The 26,445-nt window shown below is 36.7% G+C and overlaps 2 protein-coding genes across 6 annotated transcripts in view; both read right to left on the bottom strand.

The window, feature by feature from the left end:
* LOC110674054 (flocculation protein FLO11) overlaps positions 1–18,287 on the bottom strand; it is a 438,803-nt gene extending 420,516 nt beyond the window's left edge. For 2 of the 5 annotated variants that reach the window (XM_021837394.1, XM_021837395.1), the window contains exon 1: positions 17,643–18,285. The gene's annotated coding sequence lies outside the window, so the exon portion shown is untranslated. Of the gene's footprint in view, positions 1–17,642 lie in introns of all 5 variants that reach the window. The other 3 variants (XM_021837398.1, XM_021837397.1, XM_021837396.1) reach the window with 3 other exon arrangements.
* On the bottom strand, positions 11,027–16,228 carry LOC110674328 (zinc finger BED domain-containing protein 4-like). The gene is made up of 4 exons (XM_021838623.1): positions 16,063–16,228; positions 12,028–12,705; positions 11,658–11,968; positions 11,027–11,536 (listed from the first exon to the last, which is right to left on the bottom strand). Exons 1-4 carry the CDS (start codon positions 16,226–16,228, stop codon positions 11,027–11,029), a joined length of 1,665 nt encoding a protein of 554 aa, XP_021694315.1.
* Positions 18,288–26,445: the final 8,158 nt, after the last annotated feature.

Genomic DNA, 26,445 nt, shown 5'->3' with positions numbered 1-26,445 from the left:
TTCTGTTTTTTTTTTCTCTTCTGCTCCATCTCGTTTATACTGCAGTTTCTTACGTCCCTTACTACGGAACCCATCGTCGGCAAATAATGCGGAACGAAGCCGCCCGGTGCCCAAATTGAAATAATTATGATTGATTTACATTTTTCTGCCCCAGAAGCAGAGGATGCCTCGTCAAGTTCGAAAATTCGATGCTGCTTGCTTGCGTGTGGATTAGGGTGTTCCAGGAAAAAATCTATTTTCGAAAAGTCAAGATCCTCAACCCAAGAATGAAGGATATGCTTGATAGCATTTCCACGAGTAAGTAAACTTTCTCAAAAATTGATAAGTGGTTCTTCCAGATTAGTTTTTTTTAAATAACAACTTTTGATGAAAGTTGTCAAATTTTGACGTTTAATGCAAATATTTTCGTAGCCAATACGGTATTAGACTTCATACAAGATTCTTGGATTATATGTCAAGATAATTTTTAGTTTTCTAAAGTATCAAAAAGTTTGCATACAAGCTTGTAGACTTGTATGCAAGTTTGCTGAAATCCTTAGACAATGCGCTTTTAACATTTGATATCTAAGACTAAACGTTTCACGTTATTATTGACATTTCATGATATATTTGAAAACTGCAATTGATTCAGCAACCCTTAATTGAATAAATAGGCACCTGTTTTTATATTTTCTAGTTAACTATAATGGAAATTTCATAATTCATAAAGGATTCATAAATATCAAACAAATCAATTCTCAATGGGTTTTAATAATTTCTGTAAAAAAATAATTGTATATTTTCAAAAACACACGAAATTTCGATAACGGTCATAAATGAAAATATATTAGAAAAATAGTCGAAACTAGTGGTCCCGGCAAACTTCGTCTTGCCATCAAGTAGGCTGTTGGAAATCGCTATGGATCGTCCCATACAAAACGGCAGTTCCGTTCACTTTTGTTTTTCAACTTTCCTGGTGAATATTCTGGGATTTTTATACACACAAACACGTCGGAACCCCTGACGAACAAAGCGGAGGAAGAATCATCCAAATCCGTGGACCCGTTCGCAAGCCATTTCGTGACATACAAAAACCATTCCATTTTTATTTATATAGATAAGACAATCTTTCAAAGCTAATCTTTTATTCTAGGGTAGAGAAACTTGAATTTTTTAAAATTATTTTTTTCTGGGACACCCTTATGTAGATGAATTTCTGGGGAGTTTGAATTCCGTGTGCGGTTGGGCAACTTTTTCCTCGCACGAATCCGAAATCAGGGTGGAATCAAATTATGTTACGTGCAATTATGTTAAACGTATGTTGCATTAAAGATTTAATTCGATAACAGCGATTTTTTTTTGTCGTCCTTTACGCCAAAGGGATCAAGGGTTCGACAGCAGCAGCGGTGTGAAATAAAAGATGTATAAAGTGCAGTCCCATTTCCCGAAATGGGTGTCGATCGAGTTGATTGAATATTTTCGGAAGGGCTTCGTGGTTTTTGCGGTTTCTTTGGGGCTGCTTGGGGATCGACCCGTTTCGATGAGGTTTCCGAGGTCCGATTCGGTCGGATTTTGATTGATTAATGGTGGGACCGTTGGGACGTGACAGATTCCCCGGTTGTGGGGGTAATGGATTTTGCGGTTCCTTTGAGATGATAAAGCAATTGCATTATGCACTTTGGCGAGTGGGCGATGACCGATGTTTGGTTGAGTCGAATTGGAATGATTTTATTTTTGTTCAGGAAAGAAAACTTGAAAGAAGATGATCAAATTTAGCTCAAATTTATAAAACTATAAAACGAGCTCACCAAATAGTTCTGAAGTCCATTGACGTGATTTTTGAAAGTTATATTTTTACCTACAATGAGTCCTAGATACTTAACTTCAGCTGACCAATTTAATTTCAAATGATTTCAAATAAAGAGCTTTTCGTTAATTTGGAAATTTTCAAAGCTGAATTTTATGATCATTGGGAGAAATCTTCCATTTTTGCAAGCATAAAAAATATCCGAGCTCTTTTTGCAATCTACTACAACTCTGACACAGGCCTTTCCGCCAAAGGAGGAAGCCTGCGTTTCATCCTTTGGGGGAAAGGCCTGTGTCAACCGCAGACTACGATTTTGGCATCCCTGAGGTAACTGACGTAAGTCAGATGTAAAAATATTGTATAATATTAATTCCAAAATGCTGCCTTGAGGAACACCAGATCTTACAGGAAGTCTTTCAGACTTCGAATTCTGATAGTAAACCAGAAGTGTGCGATTTGGCAGATAACTTTGGATTATTCTAACAATGAATATAGGAAAATTAAAGTTTTTTTTTTCTTAATTTCACAATTCAAACCTTCATGTCGAACACTTTTTCTATGTCTAGAAGAGCAAGACCAGTACAATTGTCTTCAGATTTGTTGGAACGGATCATTTATTTTTACACGTAAAAGTTGGTGAGTGGTCGAATGTCCATGTCAGAATCCGAACAGTTATATTTGCGGTAACTCAAGGCATTTAAGCAAATATATAAAAAAAAATTCACACTGCGCTGTTTGGTGGATGCATCACAAATATTTTTATATCAAAATTAAGCATTTATATGCAAAATAAAATCCTTATTTGTTTCTTCGAGAATTTCATTTGGACCTTCATAATACTGTCTTCGAAACATGCAAAGCAATTGGATGGAATTCCTTCACGATTTTTTCTGTGTTTATAGAAAAATTTGGCAGTATACTCGTGGGAATATATTACAAAATTTGTTGAAGCTTTACTGGAACTTGTTATGGAAAAAGCTAATCGGATTTCTCAGAAGCATTTGTAAAAAAATGCTTAAAAAAATTGTTGAAATTTTTAAAACAACTCCTATTTTGCCTAGCGGATATTCGTGTTGAAGTCATGACGCATTTATGAGAGTACTCTATTGCTTTAATCGGTTCAAATCCTAGCTGACTATGCATAAGAATGTCTGGCAAAATGTTATGGACTGTTTCAAAAAGAATTTTTTAATGTCCCTTTAGAAAAAAAAACTCAACAAAATACTTATGAAAGTCCTTCAAGGTGACAAGATGTGGTAAATATTAAGCCCTAAGATGTGGTAAGCAAACGATTTCTTAAGATACAGTCCAGTGGCATAGTAATCCAATGATATTCCTGGAATGACAACAGAAATTGCCTCCAATTTTTAGAGACAATCAGGAGATAAATAGCAAATTTCTTAAGAAATCTTTCCAAAAAAACCCTTGGACATGTTTCCACATTTTCTGCCATTCTTTTGATTTTTTTTTTGTATTAAATTCATATATATAACTAAAAAAAATATGTTAGGAACTCAAAAATAATCCCAAATTTAAACCTCCTATCTACAGGCTTGATAGAAATTCCTCTGCGAGGCAAAGAGGAGGCGATTTTGTCGTTTTTCTGAGAAGAAAATACTGAACTCAAAATTTTCAACACAGATCCTCTAGCGATTCGAGTGAGAGTGCGAAAAAATGCGAGGATTTTTTCAGGTACTCTCTCTCTCTCTCTCTCTCTTGCTGCGATGCTCACCTTTACTCACACTTCAAAACAACTCTTGAGTCTGCCGCCGGAACAAAGAGTCCTCGGGAAGTTGTGAGAGCACCCTTTTTTGATGGAATTCTACTCTGTTGTGTTTTGTGCTGCATCTTCCTCGCTCATTTTTCGTTGACTCTCTGCTTAGCATTTTTTTCGCTCCCTCGCGAAGAAGCAAAGGCAGCACGCTGCTCTAGAGTATTTCACCGAACTCTAATGATGTTGAGGAGCGTTATCAAGCCTGCTTATCTATGGTTCTTAAACCATGACAGGTGTTTTCAGACATTTTTGTTCGCGTAGCACTTTTTGTAATCATATTGTTACGTGGAGCACCTGTGCGTGAGCTACAACTCAAGCGTGAAAATCGTCAAGCATGAGAAATGAGCAATGCTGCGTGAAGCATTTTTCAATCTGTGCGTAAAATTATAAAACGGAAGGATTCAATCAAGCCAATAGCTATTATCAACATCTATCATGATATGAATGTTATGTCACTCATTTGATTTGAAAATTTAGGGTGTTTAATGTTTAATTCATATCTTAATATTTAAAAGTGAAACAATTGAATAAAACTATCATTTGCGAGAACGGTTTCTATCTTCTTCAGATTTGGGCTCTTGAAAATTCATGGTGTTAGAAAGCTTTTTTACATAACTTTTAGTGTATTTCCAAGCAAAAGAGGTGTTATTCATAAGCAGTTACGGAATTGCCGAGGAGAACGTGCCAAGGCTTCGCGGAGCATCAAATGCTCCGGGGAACACGATCTGAAAACCACTGTACCAAGGGATGCATCATTTGAACTAGCTGACGCTCACGCATCCTATCGAATGAGCTTTATGCTGATTACTGTAGCCGATAGTATTTTTAAATCCAGAAAATGTTTCAATTACAAATATTTAGTAATTAATTGCAGATCTCGGAATTTTGTGAAGGATTAAAAAAAAGTCAGCTTGAATAAATTAATGACTTATATAGTTTTTTTTTGCTTAATAAAATCATTTATAGAATTTTTATTTCTCTATTTTAATGGGAAAAATTCGGGAGTTGAGAAAATTTTGGCTTTCCAGATAATAATTACCATTTATTGAAGTTTTAGGTCGGAAAGCTTCTACCAGATGCTGCAAATCAAAGAGTGTTCCAGAATGTCTGAAGAATTGCTTGTATTTTATGATGTTTCGACGTATATTTTCTGTTCTACAAGGGGTTTGGCGAAACATATGTCGAAACAATGGAAAAGATCCGTTTTATTCTGCGTGAAATGGAATCTGAAATTTTGTAGCATTTTCAATGTTGTCTCTAGTGGAATTTCCGAATGTTTTTTTTTGGCAAAATTTCTGAAAATAATCGAACGGCATTTTTGTTTGCATTCGTTGAAATCCTTAAGAAAAAAGTTTGTTTTTTTTTTTCAAAACAAGTTGTTGTCTTTTTTTTTCAAGAAATGTATGCTTTTTTGTGAAAGAAAATTTTAAACAACTTATGAAAAGTTATGTACGAGATTATTGACAAAGAAACATTTAAAATTAAATAGCCCGTCATTTGGTTTGACAGCCATGTTTACATTGCAATTCACAAAGTAATAAAAAATAGTCCTCATGATTAATCTTGATTCGGGGAAGTATCACAATATGTGCTTAGATACAAAATGGTTTACGTTACATTAAAATTGAGACTAACAATCATCAACGACGAGTACAAATTATATGATGGCCTCATATTCTAGTGAGGAAACGCTACAATTTTTGGTTTTGCTTTTGGAATCTCCAGTTATGTTATTGCTAACCGGTTTCTACCAAAAATTATACTGAAAATTTTCCGAAAATCTTGAACAAAGGGAATTCTCGGAGGAATTAGATGAATATTTTCATCAAAAACATTTTTTTTTTTTTGAAAATCCTACGCATTTCATATTCTAGCTAGAAGAGATTCGGGTCAAAGTAATGCCAAATTTCTGAGAGTGCTGTTTTGCGTTAATCGACAACAAATGCCAGCTAAATATTATTGGGAGTTTCTAGCAAGATATTGTGGGTTGTTGGGTGTGAACAACGAAGAAGTTTTTCTCTTGCCCTTAGAAAAAAAATCTCAACGAGATATCAATGAAATTCCTTCGAAGTCAGCAAGATTCAGTGACATAAAAATCCAAAGATTTTCCTGGAGGAGACGCACATCATATTTCTTCATGACTATTTAAAAAAAAAACAACTCTGAAATTTTCCAGGGTTTCTGGCATGATGTATGCCTGATACTGCAAATTTCAAATAAATTTATTTAATCTTTCAAATCGTTACAGAATTTCTTCAAAACATTCAAGAAAAAACTATGGAAAAGTTCAACACAAATTTTCTTGTGAGGACAATCTGCCAAAACTGAAAAAAATCAAGTATTTTTCAAAGGTTTATATTTTCAGCTGCTTTTAGAATTCTCTCAGAAGATTGTTTCTGTTTTGTTCAACGAACTAGAGGTAGATAGATATTTTTATTTTAAAAAGATAACTCAAGCATGGCGCATCTCTTTTTAAACCAAAATCAAATACATTCGATATTGTTCTGCAAAATCATGATTTTTATCTTTAGAATCTAATGGGGCCCGGATAGCCGTAGCGGTAAACGTGCAGCTATTCAGCAAGACCAAGCTGAGGGTCGTGGGTTCGAATCCCATCGGTCTTTTCAGGGTTGGAAATTTTCTCGACTTCCCAGGGCATAAAGTATCATCGTACCTGCCACACGATATACGCATGCAAAAATGGTCATTGGCATAGTAAGCTCTCAGTTAATAACTGTGGAAGTGCTCATAAGAACACTAAGCTGAGAAGCAGCAGGCTCTGTCCCAGTGGGGACGTAACACCAGAAAGAAGAAGAAGAGATCTTTAGAATCTCGGAACTCTGAGCAAAAATCCAAAATTTCAGCTTAGAACACTCAATTATTGATAAAAGCCATACAGTGCTGTTCTGAATAATAGCAGCGCATGTCGATTTTCATACAAAATGCTCAACTTTGACATGCTGTAGTTTTGTTCCCTTTCAAGCAATCGAGCTGAAATTTTCTCCACAGAACTACAAATATGATCAATTTTGTAACTACAAAATTTCAGTTTTTTCTGAGTCCCTGCCGAAAAGTGAAACACTAGGTGAAATTTTTCAAAAAATAGCAGTTTTTCATTTTAAATTTTTTCTTCTACAAATATTTTAAACATTTTCGGTTTAGGTGTAGGTTTGATAAGTAGGAGGAGATTGTTCCAATGGTAAGTGATATACAATTTAAAACTATAATGTCAAGCAGAAATTCAAATTTTTAAAACTGCTATTTTTTCGAACAATTTCACCTAGTATCTCACTTTCCGGCAGGGGCTTAGAAAATTTTGAAATTTTGTGTTTACAAAATTGGGCATATTTGTAGTTCTGTGGAGAAAATTTCAACTCGATTGCTTGAAAGGGAACAAAACTACAGCATGTCAAAGTTGAGCATTTTGTATGAAAATCGACATGCGCTGCTATTATTCAGAACAGCACTGTATGTTTTTTTGTTTTTCTCGATGAAGTCTTTAAGATTTTTAATATATATAATTTATTGAAATAACATTGAAGAGATGGGAAATTTTGGGCTATTACAAAAGTGCAGGAGTTCCAAATAGATGGTGCAAACTGAATGATAAGGGTTCAAAACACATTCCTAAATTACTGTGGAATTGCTTTTGCTTTCAGACGCATCGACGTAAGCTTTATTTTCTACAAAGTTCTAGGTAAAACATACGCTTCACAGGTCTGTCCTTACAAATTTTCTTATCTATTGGACAATGTTGTTGAACAGCGATGGAATAGACGATGTGCGATGAATTTTCGTTGACATATGAACAGCGAATGGGTAATGAACGCATTGCATATGTCGAGAGTTGTGTTCATCGTTGAATCGATGAATACCTCATCCGATCGTTTCTGCGGATCGTTCATTGTTCGCTATGTCTCCATTCTCTGCAAGCGCTTTATTCTTCATCGCTCGGAGCTGCGAGTAGTATGATTCGCGCTTGCCATTCTTCGTGAAGAACAAGCAAAATATTCATTGCGAGCACATAAGGAATTGATGGAACAAGGCAATAAAACAACTATGAAGACACTGTTTGGGTCTGTCAAATCGCTGCAGTGCAATAAACACTTTTGTGTCGTCAGTTCATCTCCTTCTTTATGGTGTTACGTCCAATTGGGACAGAGCCCTCTTCTCAGCTTATTCTGCATTATCATCCAGCAGCAGTTTTCTTATGAGCTATACCACACTGAGGGCTTTCTTTGCCAAATTAACCATTTTGGCATGTGTGTATCATCGTGTGGCAGGTTCAAAAGAATTCATCCACAGTGTGTCTCAGTGAAATGTTACTTATAACATTTCTCTAAGAACTTCCCCGTCATTTCATGCAGAAATTAATCCTACGATCCTTCAAAAAAAAAATCGCGTAATTTCTCTATTTAAGTATTCATAATTTGCACGCTTAGCACATTTTAAGGAGTCCGATGAATTTTAACGTAATCTCAACAGCTGAATGGTACGGTGAATTAAAAATAAAAATAAAAATAATAAATACAAATTTCGGTGATTTTTAACAAAAACAGTAAAACAACAGCTTCCTCTTCTTCTTGGCATTACGTCCTCATTGGGACAGAGCCTGCTTCTCAGTTTAGTGTTCTTATAAGCACTTCCACAGTCATTAACTGAGAGCATTCTTTGCCAAAGTTACCATTTTCGCATTCGTATTCGTGAGGCAGGTACTCTATGCCCAGGGATGTCAAGGAAATTTTCATTACGAAAAGATCCTGGACCGACCGGGAATAGAACACAGACTTCTTCAGCATGGCTTTGCTTTGTAGCCGCGAACTCTAACCACTCGGTTAAGGAAAGCCCCACAAAACCAATACCGTACTGCGTTAATTTATATTGCCAAACTGTTGAGATTTCATCGTAACACGTAAAATAATCTAGGTGTGCTAGGTTTGAATTTCTTGAGAAACGTTTTCTAATAAACTATTTTAAAAAATCCTGCAGGGTATTATGCAGGAATTTGAATGACTATTTTTACAATAATTATGTAACCAATTAATACAGTTTTTTCCGAGATCCTTGCAGGAGTTTATCAGGAATTTTTACAAAAGTCTCATTAGAGATTATTCTAGCAAATCCTTTAGAAATATGTCCCAGATTTTTTCAGAAATTTATATAGTGATAATTCCTTAGTCCTTAGTCCCTAACAAAAAGTTACAAGTTGTGACTTAGGGTCGTTTTCGACCCGAAAATTCAAACAGCTCGCAAAAATCTGTGTGTTGACCGAATTTAGTTCTGTTGGGCTTAAATGAAAGGTACACATGTCTAGTTTCAGAAACCCTTTTGAAGAGATCCGGATTTGGTCACTGTGGCCACCGGAAACCGGAAGTCTATTTAGAAACCCTTACTTTGACAACCTGTAGTTTGGTAACTAAACAAGAAATTTAAACCGTCCTCATATTGTTGAATAGATATTCATGTATATTGTGAATAAATACACCCAAATATAAAATATCGTAAATAATTGGGCACAATTCATTTGGTTATGGGACATAAATCCGAGTAATTTCATCGAATTGTTCAGATTGGCTACCTTCTGGGACTCCAGGAACCGGTTCCGCATGGACCATACTAGAACGAATATTTTATGGGATGTGCTCCGGTAATTGGTTCCTCATTACAGATAAATTTTATGCCAAAATATCCATTAACCGAATGTACCGATGTGAATTACATATCCAAAACTGCGGTGGAAAATTACTTTTCGGATGTTCCAGGTTTCCGGAACCGGGTACGAATAACTAAATGATTTGAGAATCTCTATTCATAGTCTACGTGAATACCTATTCAACAATATGAGGACGATTCAGAATACTTGTTTAGTTACGAAACAACAGATTGTCAAAATAAATGTCTCTAAAATTTTTTCAGATGTAGCAGGTTTCCAGTGGACTCAGTGACCAAATCCGGATCTGCGGAATGGTTTTCGAAACTGGACATGTGTGCCTTAAAGAGCTTTGTTTGAATTTTCGGGTCGGAAACGCCCCTAAGCCACAATTTGTTACTTTTTCTATGGAAGCACCCCTAGGAGTCATTTTAAACTTTTGTTAATGCAAAAATAAAATTTCCCACAAAAAAATAATGGTCAGAAAATTTCAAATGACTAGGTTAATCCAAACAAAAGTTACATTGATTTGAATTTTGAAATGGGTCGAAAAAGACCCAAGGTCCTCACTCATGGCTGAAATCTTTAACATCCCTTAGAAGCCAAAAACCTGCAGTAATTTTCAAAAAAAAAATCTGGGTCCATATCATATTTTTGGAACAATAATAAATTGAGCACCTACAAAAGGCTGATGGAAGGAAATTTCGGAGAAAATACTAAGGATACCGATGAAATAGTCAATGGATTAGTTTCTGTAAAAATCTTCACTGAAGAAATTCCTGATGCATTCTCTGGACTAACGCCTGGGATGAAAATGCACACAGAAATTCTAGTCGTAATGTCACGAGTAATTCCCAAAAACTGTGATAAATATAAGTAATGACCGAGATTATTTGGGAAAAAAAATCATGAACTTTTTCTACCTTCTTTCTGGCGTTACGTCCCAACTGGGACAAAGACTGCTTCCCAGTGTTCTTATGAGCACTTCCACAGTTATTAACTGAGAGCTTTCTTTGCCGATTGACCATTTTTGCATGTGTATATCGTGTGGCAGGTACGAAGATACTCTATGCCCTGGGAATCGAGAAAACTTCCTTAACGAAAAGATCCTCGACCAGCGGGATTCGAACCCACGACCCTCAGCATGGTCATTCTGAATAGCTGCGCGTTTACCGCTACGGCTATCTAGGCCCCTACTTTTTCTACCTAATGTTTTTGTTATTTCTTGGTTACTGTTTGGTCCTTTTCCTGTCTCTTATAGGGCAATTACTGTGTTTGGTCTTCTTAAGGCATGAGGTCTCTAAAGTTCCTATTTCCAAGACATTCAGTCGCTACCAGCCCTGTTATTAAGAAGAGCTAAACCTTATCTTCCTGGTAGTGGTATAAGCTTGCGTTGGTGGGCTGAAATGGACTTACCATCAATGTTACCAGAAAAAAAACTCAAGATAAGTCTTCGACGGACCAAGATAGCCGTAGCGGTAAACGCATAGATAATCAGCAAGACCAAACTGATGGCCTGAAGGGTCAGAGATCTGTGCTTAATGGAAATTTTCTTGACTTCCCAGGGCATTAAGTATCTTCGTGATTTTCTCGCGATATATCTGGATCCCAAAACTATTAACGTTTTAGTATTGATGCATGATTAGTTCAGTTATACCATATTACGCTTAAGCAAACCAAAATTGTAAATGAAAGTAGAATTAATGTTTTAAAGGGTTTATTTTCCAGCAGATTTAATTCCTTTGTTCACCTTAGTTCAACGAATTTATTTCAATAATCATCAATGGATCAACATCTTCATAACATCGTAAAAATTTTACTTGAAATCATTGTCCAATATTTCTGCTACTTTCGGAAGTAAAACTGAATTCATTTTCAGAAGCATTAAGTTTTTCAACGTCACGTCATTCAGCTTCATTCGAGTATCTGTGAGGATAAACTTCGTCCGACTGAATAGTCGTTCAACAGTAACCTGCGTCGACGGAGCTGAAAGAACTGCCATAGCTAAACGATGCAGTCTTGGATTGGAAAACTTGCGTTTGTTCCAATACGCCACGATGTCGAACACCTCTTCATCAAATCGACTTTGAGATTGTCGAAACGTAATGCTGACTTTCTCGCGGGTTTCAAGTTGAATCAATTCAATCAACAACGTATCATCCGCAGGCAGAGCATATACAGATGATGACGAGTCTTCATCGAAAAAATCAGCCAAATAGTCTTCGACGAAATTTGATTGTGGTGAAACGTTTTCCTTACTGTTATCAAGCTCCAATTTGGTTCCGGTTATCTCGTTCAGCTGACGGTCCAGCGCCAACAAGTACTCCTGAAACATATAAATTATAATGATACTTTTTTTAAATGCGTATAGTAATTCTGACAACTATGATAGTCCGAACATAGACAAACAATTTCTTGCGAAATGTTCATACAGAAAAGAACTATACCTGTGCCTCTTTCTTGTCATCTGGGCTGAGTCTCTTGGAACCAATGAAATTGAACCGCGGATCCAAATACAAGCTTGCTTTGAATATTTTGGTTGAGCTTAGCTTTCTAATCCTGTTCTGCATGGTCTTGAGGAGCTTTGCAGCCAAAACATTACCTTCCTTGATTCCGTCGAGCTTTGCTTGGCATATTAGCCAGTCTGCATAAAATTGAGACAGAGGTACATGGTCCTTTTGCAATCTCAAGGTAAGCTCAAACAGGGGCTCAAAGGCAGTACAAAATCGTTCGATAAACAGCCATTGACGAGATAAATCTAAAGGAATAATGAGAATATAGTACAAAAATAAGAAAGAACATATAATTACAACATACCAAGAGAGGCATCAGTCTTTTCCAAAGTGGGCAAGAATGGGCTGATGCGCAGATCAAGCAAATATTTCAGAACAATATACCATACATTCCAGCGAGTCTCATTCACTTTAGGTGGCAACGGATATTTGTGAATGTGGAATAGTTGCTGGAATTCCTTATGGCGCATTTTGATGCAAACTTGGTTGATTTTTGCCAATCGCCCTTTATACTGCTTCAACACATCCCAAACTGCTAATTGTGCCGTATGAGCAGCACACCTCGTACTTTCGATGAGGTGCATTTCAATAATTTCTTCGTCCTCTACTTCGTTGACATCGTTGATATCGTGATCCGAATCGGTATCAAGGTCATCTGCTGACATTTCGCCTCCTTCATCGATCCAAGGTTGTTCATTTTCATCGTCAAGGTCATATTCGACATCCTCATTTGAGCATGTATTCAGATAAGCATCGATCATAGCCTTTTCTTTCTGTACCGTAGATCCAACCGATGGACCATGATCGTCATCACCTTCGTCGACTAAACGTTTCAGCAGTTTAACAGACGCCACCATGTTTGCGCCATTATCGTGGGCAACTGTTAGTAATTGCTTTCGCAATATTTTGAATTTATCGAACTCATGCTCCATCACTGCTTTTAAATTCTCTTTTGTTTGACGCTCGATCATCTCATGCAATGCTGAAAGTGAAAAAAAAAACGTGAAAAAACCGGTGAACAAAAACGCGCAAAAATGTGTACAGTAGTGACGAATTCCATGTCAAATCGGTCAGTCACAAGACTCGACCATCTATGATTTGGAATAAATTTTGCACATGTTTTTAGTTTGGTAGAATAAGTGTTTTCCGTAGAAAAATCGATCATTTTGACTCGAGAATAACTTTTGAAAATGGCCTATAAATTTTTGCATTAAACTTAGGGGTCATGCACAAATTACGTCACGCTCCGAGGGGGGGAGGGGGTCAAACCAAGCGTGACAAGCTTTACAAAATTTTCGAAGGACTCATACAAAAAACGTGACAAAGGGGGGGGGGAGGTGTCTAAAAATTCGAAATTTAGCGTGACATAATTTGTGTACCATCCCTTATTTGAAAAATTATAACTCTGAAACTGTTGATTTTAGAGATAAACATTCTATGAAGAACTTGTAGTAGACCGTTTGGCCTGAAAAAATACTTCATTAATTTTCATAAAAAATCAAAAATAATACTTGAATTTTAAGTTACACAAAAACTCCATATTTAATATGTTCTAAATCTTCACCATACAATCTTGATGTTTGGGACAAAGTTTCATGACGGAGAAATTTTTAATAAAAAAGTTTTTCTAAGAACAACTTTTGGTCGATTTTCATTTTTTTTGTCTTTTGTCAAAATAAATACGTTCTGATGATACAATTAGGATTTTGAAATGATTCTTAACCATAATGATTATATGAATTATTTCTCTAGCAGTAGCCATTTGCGAATTATATCGAGTTTTATGCAAAAAATATTTTATAAATATTAAAAAGTAGATTTTCAAAATTTTGGTTTTTTGTCAAAATGAATATGTTCTGATGATACAATAAGAATCTTTAAATTATTCTGAACCATAATGAATATGCGGATAATTTTTCTAGAAATAGCCATTTTCGAATAATATCGAGTTTAATGAAAAAATATTATTTAAATATTTAAATAAATCATTTTTATTAGTTATTTGCGATTCTTCATCAATAATAATACGTTTTTGGAAGTATAGACCATATTTCTTTCCACTTACTTATTTCTCTTGATGGATAATCGCGAATAACTAATAAAAATGATTTATTGAAATATTTAAATAATATTTTTCCATTAAACTCGATATTATTCGAAAATGGCTATTTCTAGAAAAATTATCCGCATATTTATTATGGTTCAGAATAATTTAAAGATTCTTATTGTATCATCAGAACGTATTCATTTTGACAATAAACCAAAATTTTGAAAATCGACCAAAAGTTGTTCTTAGAAAAACTTTTTTATTAAAAATGTCTCCATCATGAAACTTTGTCTCAAACATATGTTTACTATCAAGATTCCATGGTGAAAATTTAAAAAATATTAAAAACGGGATTTTTGTGTAATTCAAAATTTAAGTTTTATTTTTGATTTTTTCATGAAAATTAATGAATATTTTTTCAGTGTATATTTTTTTCTTTTAGCCCAAACGGTTCAGTTGTAGATCATAGAACATTTTTCTCTAAAATCAACAGTTTCGGAGTTAGAATTTTTCAAATGAGTTGCATGCAAAAATTTATAAGCCATTTTCAAAAGTTATTCTCGAGTCAAAATGATCAATTTTTCTATGGAAAACACTTATTCTACCAAACCAAAAACATGTGCAAAATTTTATCCTAATCGAAGAATATCGAGCACGATTTTTATTTTTTCCGACTCATTATGGATGGAATTCGTCTAGTGTGGGACAAAATTCAGATTCTCGCTCCAGTTCTTTTTTTTAAATTACATTTATGTCCTAGAACAACTATGCAAAATCCTTGCTCGATCCTTGAAACATTATTTTAGCGCCAGCTGTCAAAAGTTTGTATGGGAAAACTTATTTTTACAAAGAAAAATACCTAGAGGTCGCACTCTAATTCGTAACACAAATCTTGATAGGTAGGGGAAGGGGTGGTAAAATGAAAATCTTAAAGACGTTATCTTGTTTCTGATGTGTAACAGTTCAAGAACCATAACAATGTATAGTATAAATGGTATGGCATAAATCGTCCGTGCGTGATAAAATTTCATTGAAATTTTTTTTTACTCGGTAAGAGACACGACGTTCATTTACCACCCCTGTTCATTTTTCCACCTTTTCCCCTATTTTTACGATGAAGAATATTGCCGAAGACCGTGAAACAATCCGACACTTGTAAAAAAAAAGGTATTCAATGAAGACTTATTGGCAAGGTGATGTTGATTAACACGTAAAGGAATAACAATAATAACAAAATTGGGCAAAATTTACAAAAGCAAATGCTTAATAACTTTTTTCACAAGCATCACATCGGTTTGTAGTCTTCGACAATGTTGTTCATCTAAAAATACCCATCGGGGTCTGTGATCAGAATTTTTATAGAGTTCAATGGGCGACCTCTGTCGATTTTTCTTTACTAAAGTAAGTTTTCCCATAGTAAATTCCATACCTACAAGCGTTGAACGACTGTCGCTAAAATATAGTTTCACCGATCAAGCTGAAATTTTGCACAGTTGTTATTGGACCTAAATGCAACCCAAAAAGTGGACTGGAGTGAGAATTTATATTAATAATAAAATTGGAGTCTAGTACACTTGAGTGTCGTGTTCGGCCATGGTTCAACCTGAAAATGAAAGATTGCTTCGCTGACTAAAGCGAAACAGCGCTAAGAATCTTGCAGGTTGTCTTATTAATTCGCATAAGAGAGTGTCGATGATGTGAAATCATGTGATGCGCCCTAATTCAAGCATACGCTTGAAACTATGTCACGCTCCAAGGGGAGAGGGTGTCGTACATAGCGTGGCAAGCTTTACAAAACACGACAAGAGGGGAAAGAAGGGTGTCGATGAAGTCCCAATTTAGCGGGACGTAATTTCTTACTTAATTTATGATCTCGCCTGAAAAGCCATTGGTAACCAAGTGTGCAGGTTGTTGTTACTGAGCAATGGAATGGAACACATTATTAAACAATGCTACGAAGAAGAGAAGATTCTCATCTATCTCCCAGTGGTGATAGTTTTTACCTCGGTCTATTTGGTTGAAAGTCACAAGCTACACACTCGGATATCAATGGCTTCTAGGACTAGATCATTAGTTATACGAGATTTGTGTTCCATCTCTTATGCTGCCCTTCTACGCCTTTTTGTTCCATGTTCTATGTAAAGCATATTAACCGCGGGACCAAATATGCGTAGAACGGCAGTATGTTTCACAAAAACAATGAACTGCGGTGAGAGAAAGGGGGTGGTAGCGTCTCATAAGAGACCTAACTGTAAACTACTCCGAAGAACTATTTTAAGTAGCATAACTCACCCAGGTGTCGTACGGCTATACAGTTATTCTCATCGGCAAACTGCACATTGATTCCAAAGAATGAGCGGCCTCGACGCGATGCTGAATCAATCTTGGCGTGGATGACTTTTCCCCGCATTTCAGCAACCATCAAATCTTTTAAAATGTCAGCGGCACGGGAAACCATTTTTGTGAGTTTTTCACGAGACATTTCAAACTCTGCCGCTTTCCAAAGTGGACCCACCAATATCATCATTCCTTCCCAGTCAGGAAAACGAAGCGGCAAGCTGTGTGTCGTGGCCAGAGTCAAAGTTCCAAGAATTATTGTGGGTCGATCTGTTTCCACCATAATCTTCGACGGTTTTGACTTTTTCGTCGATGGTTCTCCAGTGTGAGCTTCACTAACTCCCAGGTTATTTGCCACTTCCGGATGATGACAAATGATGTGGCGCTTGAAGTTTGCTGTATGAAAACGGAATAGTATTTTTTTTTTTATTCGACAAACAAGACAACAAAGTTTCAACTTACCTGGAACCAAGATTTTTTGTCCGTAATTACACCGTTGGCCATTCTTCTCATTTGCACTGCACTGGTAAGAAACAATTTGACCTGTTTCGTTTTTAATTTCATCAACCGCACTCAGAATAATTTGTTTTAACGTTTTTTTCTTCACTTGCACCTTGTCCATGTTGAAAAAGCGATCGAATGGAAAAAAAGCTAACCGTTGCTGTCAAACTCACGAAGAATGAAAACATCGAAACGAAGCGTGTGAATGAACAGAGTGTGTAGAAATGAATGCTTCCGATGAATGGAGGTAGCATGCACTTTGGAAGTGTGATCGTCTTTCATATTCGTCGCAGCGTTCATTCCTATTTTGGGTTTCTAATCATGATCCGGAAATGAATAATGAATGTCGGCGATTCTTGATTCGCGAAGATGCGTAGATGAATGTTCGTGAAGAAGATCCATTGCAACATTGCTATTGGAGGGTAAAGAATTATACTTGCATTAAATTTGATTCTCACTTTTGATGATTCAAGGTAAGAACGTACTGAAGAAGTAATAGTTTTCAAATACAACATGTAAAATTTTCATAAAAACATAGAGTAAATGATTCCCTTTATGTGCATGATTTAATGCTAAATTTTACATGGATTGTTGAACATCATTTTTCATAAATTTAATGTTCAAATGGATGGAAGATAAGTGTACATGTATGTAATTTGGCAATAATGTGAAAAGCAAGATTTTTGAATTTTCTTTGATATTTGAAAATTCGAAAATCTTGCTGTTCACATTATTGCAGAATTACCCACATGTACACTTATCTTCCATCCATCTGAACATTTTATATTATATACATATGATGGATGTATTCGACTGTAAACTATACGATATGTTTTTTTTTCACAAAAAGAATTTGTCCAACCCAAATATAATCAGATGTTTCTTTCCATAGCAGTGCAAGCAAATTGAGATGAGAATATAAACTTTCTTAAGAATCTCTGAGAGACTTTATTTAAATATTATTAAAACATTATTTATTTGAAGCTGATTTTATTAATTACGTCTTCCTCAAACAACAATATCCCGAAACATACCTTGAAATTCTCCAACGAATTCTTCACTCAGCTCCTTACGGATTCTCACCGCGTCCAGTTTCACTTCACACCGTTCAGCGTCCGCGCCACAAGTTTTCCACCAAAAATATTCCAAAAAAAATATCACAATCCAATCCTTATAAAACACCTTTCTCTTTTCCCGTCCGCGAGCTATTTTTGGAATCGTTTTCGTAAACTTGCCCAGGCACTTGTTAGCACGTTATTTCAGGAATGCTTCCTGTGTGATGTTTGTCCAGCAAATCACTCACCACACCTTGTCTTGCTTCGTCGCAGCCTATCGGTTATTCAATTTGCTGAACCGCCGCGGGAAAAAGGGTGCCTTAATTTTCCTGACCTTTGCTTTGCGGTTGATTTTTTCACGTCCCGCCTCTTGAACCACTCCTTCCCTCACTTCAGTGTTTACCGATGTCACTTGATTTTCACCGAATTCTTCTTTGAAAACTTTGCTGTCTGGTTACGATTCACTCAAAACAGAACAATTCCACCAAACTATCCAATAATTCTTCCAGGATCTCCAGGAAAGGCAAGTCCTGCTGCCACCTTCAGTCACAAGGATCAGGATCTCGGTACTACTCTGGCAAGGATGCGACCTTCCGCATCGCGGCGCTGACGGTTACAAAGTATTGGCTAAGCGCTGATTACGCCAGGTACTTATATACCTTTCAAGAGGCTCTTCCCGAACATCCGAAGCGCGCGAGCGAGAACGCGCTAGATCTGCGCGAAACGAGCCAGAACAGCTCCAGAGCACCAGCAGCACACAATACACACGAAACCGTTGAGGACGACAACGACGACGATGAAGATGATCCCCCCGCCGAAGGGGACGAAGCGTGAGGCCGAGCGGACGACGCGACGCGAGGGGATCGATCATTTCCCCCCGAAAAGCGAGATCTCTCCCCAAGATTGGTACGTGAGCCTGCCGGGAGTGGAGTCCCGATTTGGTCGTGCGCCCGCTCAAGAAATCATCGCAACGCAACCCCGGCCTGATGCGAAGAAAGATGCCAAAAGCGAATTCGCAAACTCGGGATCGGGGGAGAGAACGATCCAAAATTGCTCGAGAGAGAATTGCGTCCAAGAAGCCGACGATCGCGCGACGGGAGACGAATGTTGCGAAATCGAAGAACGGGCAAAAGCACGCGAATCAGCTGGACCGGGGTTCAAAGCTTGCTGCGGCGTCGCCGCTGTCGGTTGCGCTTCGCGTGGAGCGTGGTTTCCGTTGGGGTTTCGGATGATCGTTGCCCTGACAGACAACACGCGATCGGGCTTTGCCTGAGATAAGGGGTTTCGCGCTTGTTGTCGTGCCATAGGAAAAGACTTCGCGGGGAGCATCGTCGGTTGACCATGGGAATAGGAAAATTTAATTCTATGATTAGTGGGGGATTAGGGGCATAATAAACACCCGGGGCGAAATGGACACCCCCTCAATCTCTGAGAATATGCATACTTCATCAAAATTTCATACACTGCATGAAACCTGTATGCATTTGAAATGTTTGACGGTAAAAAAGTTTATGTTTTGCTTCGATTGTCCTTTGAAATTTGACTTTAAGTTTTTCTCTGCTTCAAATTGGCATATAAAAAAGGCGGTGGGAGAATGTAAATTTTAAGCAAAATAATGAACACATAAAGGTAATTTTTAGCTCTTCTGATAGAAGGAGAGCCCTTTTACACATTTGAACGACTGACAGACATTAAATAGTTTGGAATCATTAAATTTTATGCAAGTGTTCATTTTGCCCCGATACCTTTCTACCAGCCTTGTTTTGAATCTAATTTTCTATCTCACTTTTCTGGCATATGATATAATTTTTATCACCATGAATGAATGTAGCACGTTGTACTGTATCAAACTTGAAAACAAGCCGGGGGTAATTTGAAAAGAATGTCGTTGAATGGGGTTCAATGAAGCATTTGCTTGATGTGTCTATTATGCCCTGAATTCCCCTATGTATTATTTTAAACATTTCAACTATTTTTTTATATCTAGGTTTTCTGTGTTAGGAAAAACTATCATCATAATGTGATAGAAATGACCTATGCTCTTATTTTTAACATTTTGCTAACAACACATTACATTTCATATTTTTACAGGTAAATTGAATTCACTTACTTATAAGATATAATTACTTAACCCGACCAAAATATATAATTCACTAAAGAAGATTAAAACGATTTATTAATAAAATGATTGTTGATTTTTTAGACAGTTGCTCTAATGTATCAACGTTGGATATTCTATGTAGTTAATTTAGGAAAGGTCTTCAGAATCATTTCGAAATTATTATCGTTTAAAGACACTGATAAAAATCTCAAAACTGCAATAGATCATGTTAAAGCCTTTGCACACCTCAACTGTCTGATACATGCTATTGGAATGCAGTCTGATTGTGGTTACCAGCACAGTTTGTCTCAACTCAAAAATTAAAAAAAAATCTTTTGAAACCAATCCAAGTCTTCAAAAGGGTCCTAGAATGATGGATGAAATCTTGTTCTTATTGAATAATACGATAAAGCGTGTTCTTCTTCTTCTTCTTGGCATTATGTCCTCACTGGGACAGAGCCTGCTTCTCAGCTGTGTTCTTATGAGCACTTCCACAGTTATTAACTGAGAGCTTTCTTTGTCAAAGTTGCCATTTTCGCATTCGTATATCGTGTGCAGGTACGATGATACTCTATGCTCAGGGAAGTCAAGGAAATTTCCTTTACGATAAGATCCTGGATCGACCCAGACACCTTCAGCATGGCTTTGCTTTGTAGCCGCGGACTCTAACCACTCGGCTAAGGAAGGCCTGTTCTTGCTACTATTTTCGAAAATTTTAACGATCAAATAACGACCGGCCGTAAGGCCGAAGTATGTTAGGCTGAAGTTGACTAGGTCGTAATACGTTAAACTGAATGGATCATTTGGCAAAAAGGGACGGTAGGTCGAATGAGTGAAAAAATGATAGTAGACATTTTCTCTCATAATCGATCATTCAATACCACGAGCGAGAAATGGCGCTTAAACTAAAGCTCTTTAGCAAGAATACAAGGAAGCAGGAAGACACGCGCATGGAGTGACATTAAATTTGCTTAGCATCGTCACTCCCAACAGTTTCAATCCAGTAGCATCACTCACGGTGTCTTTGTAGATGAACTTTATTACAAAAAAATAGGTAAGTCTGAAATTTCGAACTAAAAACAATTAGACTTTGCTCTTTCATTTGCGACCAAAATCAAAATAATCGGTCGGGGGGTCCAGAACATTTTTTTTTATTTTGTGTGACGTATTCATGGATATGTGTTTTTGTACCGACACACATTGCGTTGAACATAGATACGTGACAAACTGCAAGATCAAACAATTTGAACACCTTGGCTTGGAAGGTTAAGTTGTTCTTGCTCAAAAGAGCTGTAATAAGCATATATGACATATGATATACGCATAATTGCAAAACTGTCTCAAACGTCATTTTAGTTATTGTCCACGAAAAACCTTGAAAATCGTACTTAAATTGGTCATAATCATGTAAGAAGTTATTAGGAAATATTTTTAATAGGTGAAGATGCATCGATATCAAACCTCGAATTTTCAAGAGCTTGTTTGTAGATTTGTATCTTGAGAACCTGACAACCTTTTGCGTTGAACATTTTATTGATTAGTCGCCACCAGCGAGTGACCAGTGAGTTACCGGTTGTCTGCTTCTCGAGTCCTCCGATAATTTTGTAAGGCTTGTCACGCATGGCTTAACCACCTCCCCTCCTTGGAGCGTGACGTAATTTGTGCATGACCCCTAGATACAAAAGTGACTTATCCGCCTTTCAAACAACACAATTTCAGTTATTCGAATTAACTAGTAGAGAGCTTCGCATGTGATAAACCTTGTTATAAGGCATGTAATATACTTGCCCCATGGTGCTGAAAAATACGCTAATTTGGATGGTATTTTAGAAGTTTCAAATCTTATATTTTTTATGTTATTTTCTTTATGGCACAGTGCTTATGAAAAAATCAGAAACTAACATCATGAGGCTAAAATGGGTTTGGGATTTTTGTACTTGTTTGCAGTACTATAACCCTATATTAACCCATCTACGGGCAGCTTCATATTTTCAAAATATTCAAATCGCGATAACTTTTTTGTTTCTCAATATTTTTGAAAAAAATTTTCACGACTTCTCAAAAAACTCTTTTATTTTCAGAATCTGTATCGGTTTTGAGCATTGGTCATCTATATTCGGAGATATTACAAAATTCCTTGGGGGACCGATGCATAGCCATAACTCTCGTAATTATCTCTGGCTACAGATTTTTTCTCATATTCGGTTATTCGCTTTTCAAAACTGAACTTTGATGAAAGTCTATTGTGAAGAAATTAAACAAATCAGTGTAACTGTTTTTGAGCAATGAGCTTTTATATTTTTGGTACCACTCTAGCCGTAACGAGATCTTGAAAATTTCTTAAAACATCATATTGAAATTTTATATGGGAAGTGTCGGTCCCCCAAGGAACACCGAAATTTTTTTTAAAACCAGTTGACCAATGGTCAATACGGACATAGATTGCAAAAGTAGAAGAGTTTTTTGAGAAGTTGTGAAAAAATTGTGGAAAAATATAGAGAAACAAAAAAGTTATCGCGATTCAAATATATTTTTGTGCTGAAAAAATGAAGCTGCCGGTAGAGGGATTAAGCTAAATAATAGCAAACAAACTCATGAATACCTCTTCTGCTATCTGTCGAATTGAATTTCTCTCTTCAGCAAATTTCTTTATTATGGTTTTAAGAAAGATTTGTTACAATGGGATAATAAGTTTGTACTTACATTACAGTACAAGCGTGTTTGGAACAAACCTCAAAGTTTCTTCATAGTAATTTCCATATAAACCTACATTGTCTTTGGGCCACCTTAAATCACCACCTAGAAAGCTGCGAATTTCACAGAACACTATTTTTATAGTAAGGATAGTAAGGAACATATGTGAGATTGAATTCTCAATCATTTTTTAATTTTGATCCGCCCTAATGTACATAAACACATAGATAGGCAAATTCAAACATATGTGCAAGTCTCTCGAAATCAAAAAAAAAAAATTACTCTGGACCCCCCGACCGATTATTTTGGTTTTAGCAGCAAATTAACGCGAGAAACCTATACTTTATTGTGGAGAAGTTTCAGACTTACCTATTTTTTTGTAATAAACTTGTTCTACGAAACACACCGTGCACTCGCTCAAAGAGAATCCTAGACATTTTCCTTCCCTATCATACAACTCTTTAACATCTATGAGGACGGCCCAGATAGCCGTAGCGATAAACGCGCAGCTATTCAGCAAGACCAAGCTGAGGGTCGTGGGTTCGAACCCACCGGTCGAGGATCTTTTCGGGTTGGAAATTTTCTCGACTTCCAAGGGCATAGAGTATCTTCGTACCTGCCACACGATATACGTATGCAAAAATGGTCACTGGCATAGTAAGCTCTCAGTTAATAACTGTGGAAGTGCTCATAAGAACACTGCCGCCAAACTTCAAATTTTCAAGAGCACGGATCTCGAGAACTAAACATCCGTTTGAGCTGAGAACTTAATCGATTAAGTTTTCAACTCAAACGGGTGTTCGGTTCTCCAGATTCGTGCTCTTAAAAATTTGAGGTTTGGCTTCGATTCATCTTCACCTTAAAGCTTAAAAAAATTTGGCGGCCATTTTAATTTAACGGTGTCTTCGTCATGTAACATTATAAAAAAAAATCGGCATGTCTCAAATTTGGACCAATGAAAGACAAGATCTTTCTTTTTTAATTGCTGTTTAAATCAAAATAATCCATCGGGGGGTCTAGTGCAATTTGTTTTTTTGAAATTTTGTTGTTTGTCACATGCACCGTAAATTAATAAATTTTGGTGAGGTAAACTGTAAAAACGGATTTAGATAAAAATGGTACAAAAATCTAGTGTCAATTTCTTGTAGATTATATTCTACACAGCTCTAGACCTAAAACTTTACAGGCATGAGTCCGAGTTGCCTCTCCTTTGATTTCATTGATTGTCGAAATTTGCATTGCATTTAAAACTAACCTCTTTTAAATTTGGGTTTGTAACTCAAGAGCAATTTTCATCTTTCTGCCTTGATCCTTTCGATTGATAGACAAAATGTCGAAAGGACAAAAAGTCTAAAGACAAAACATTGGAAGGTAAAAAGGGCAAAAGGTTAAAAGTGATTTGCATGGGAAATTTAATCATCTTTGAAAGAAGATTTTTAACCTATATGTCATAGATTGCAGGATATTGACAAGTTCACATTTCAAGTGTGTTCTAGAATAAGGGCGTATGTCACATGATCGATTCCTCTTCATCGATCCTCTCTTCTGTTAATAAAGGTGACACGATGCGGGTTTGTTACCATTTTTTCACTTCAGGACACTAGACAGAGATGCAATCTTGCATCACGAGGTGAAAAATGTTGAAAACTTGCATTTTGTCACCTTTATTTACACAAGAGAGGATCGATGAAAATAAATCGATCTTGTGACTTACACCCTTATTCTAGAACACGCTTGATTTGTGCTAAGGTAGAGGCAATATAACATATAACAGAGTTGTACGGCATTCTATGGTAATTCATAAAACAAATAAATTCAATCAGCTTTGAAAATGTTACTCAGTAACTTTACGATTTTGCTAGTTTAATAACAAAATCATACGAAGCTTGAACAAAAACTCGAATGCTAATCTTCCATCAAAAGACGTACAAGTTGGCGCTGTAATTGAATAAGAAGAGTCATAGGGATTCAAAATCATTAAGTTTGAGCAGTCGCATGCCTAGTTTTGGTGTTAAAACTTAGTGGTCCCATATTCCGGGTTTTCTGGTGGTCATTCCGGTGCTCCAAAAGAACCAGAATAACCATCAATTCATTTTTTTGGCAAAATAAATCCAAAAATAATAAATCGTTATGAGATGGACAAAATCCATTTTGAGTTAGTTGTGTTTGATCTTCCGACCTTGACGCTTGCTCCTGCGGGAGTGGGTGACGAGCGCAGGATCAAACTCGAGCGTAGGTCGAGTAGTGAAATGAAAAAGCGCCACGGATCGTTAGTAGTGTTTGATCTATTGATCGAGTCGCTTGCTCTTGCGTGGGCGAGTGATGAACACTTGTTCGGGGTATAATCGAATAATATCGCGATTCCGATTAAGCGTGATTATATCATGGATCGCATCACCAATCATTGGTGACTCCCAGATCTTTACCTTATCCTACTAACCCAATATCCTTTCCATGACAACTGTGAAGATGCAGAGGTATACTCGGTCTCTAGTAACAACGGTTGTCTAACTAACATTCCTTCCCTTCCCCGATGACCGTAAGGACGTGGCCGGCGCCGTTATTGACTTTTAAAATTTGAGCTCTCGATTTGTGCACATTGAAGAATGGTAAGCTAATCCCAAGCCCCATTCATAAATTCCCTGTGCAACTTCGATTGTTCTGGTCAATCACGGAGTAGCAACTACGAATTGTACGGTCATCTATGCTCATGCTCATGCTCATGAGATGGACAAAATCCATTTGGTTTTGGTGCATAAATCCGAGTAATTTCATCGAATTGTCCAGATTGGCCACCTTCCGGGACTCCAGGAACCGGTTCCGCATGGATCATATTGGACCGTATTTTTCAAGGGATGTGCGCAGGTAGTTGGTTTCTTATTACAGAAAAATTTTATGCCATGAGAAATTTTATATCCATCAACCGAATAGTACCGATGTGAATTACATTTACAAAACTGCGATGGAAGCCTACTTTTCGAATGTTCCGGGTTTCCGGAGCCGGGTATGAATAAGTAAATGATTTGAGAACCTTTATCACAGTCATAGTTCACGTGAATTCCAATTCAACAATATAAGGACGGTTCAGATTACTTCTTTAGTTACTAAACTACATGTCTTCAAAGTAAGGGTCTATAAAGGGACTTTTTTTCAGATGTATCAGGTTTCCGGTAGCCATAGTGACCCGATTCCGGATCTCCGGGAGGATTTCTGAAACTAGACATGTGTACCTTTCATTTAAGCTCACCAGGACTAAATTCGGACAGTGATTTTTTCGAGCTGTTTGAATTTTCGGGTCGAAAACGACACTAAGTCACAATTTGTAACTTTTTTTATGGAAGCTCCCCTAGGGACCATTCAAAACTTTTGTTTCCGCTAAAATAAATGTTCCCATAAAAAATAATTGTCAGAAAATTCCACATTGCTAGGTTATTTCAATCTAAAGTTGATTTAACAATGATTTGATTTTTGAAATGGGTCGGAAAAGACCCAAGGTCCTTACTAAAGTTTAGTTATATCCCAAATTCGGAAAAAAAAATTCAAAAAGAATATTGTTCTAGACCCCCGACCGATTATTTTCGTTTTGGTTGCAAATGAAAGGGGACAATCATGGATTTTTTGGGTCAAAATTTCAGACATGCCAAATTTTTTGTTTTGAAATTACTCTAGGAAACACACCGTGTATTTTTTTCCTCAGCTTTCTGATGGTGATCTCAGAAATCAAAACTAGCGGTGCGCTAATGGTGAAAAACGATTTTTCTAACAAAATTCAAGATGGCGGCCAAATTCAAAATAGTCGCCAATTTTTTTAAAGATTCAAATGCGATCAGTGCCAAAAAATGAAAATCTAACGATGGGTGCCGATGGCGGCCTGGTTTCAGCGAGAATTGCTCATTGCCAAGAAATAAAAACTTGTTACGCACTACTATACTTCACGCTTTGGAATACAAGTTAATTACTGTTGAAATTAGGACACACGTCAAAAAT

This window comes from Aedes aegypti, chromosome 1 (assembly GCF_002204515.2).
Source record: "Aedes aegypti strain LVP_AGWG chromosome 1, AaegL5.0 Primary Assembly, whole genome shotgun sequence".
Classification (NCBI taxonomy): Eukaryota; Metazoa; Arthropoda; class Insecta; order Diptera; family Culicidae; genus Aedes; species Aedes aegypti.
This window is presented reverse-complemented; position numbering and strand designations above follow the sequence as displayed.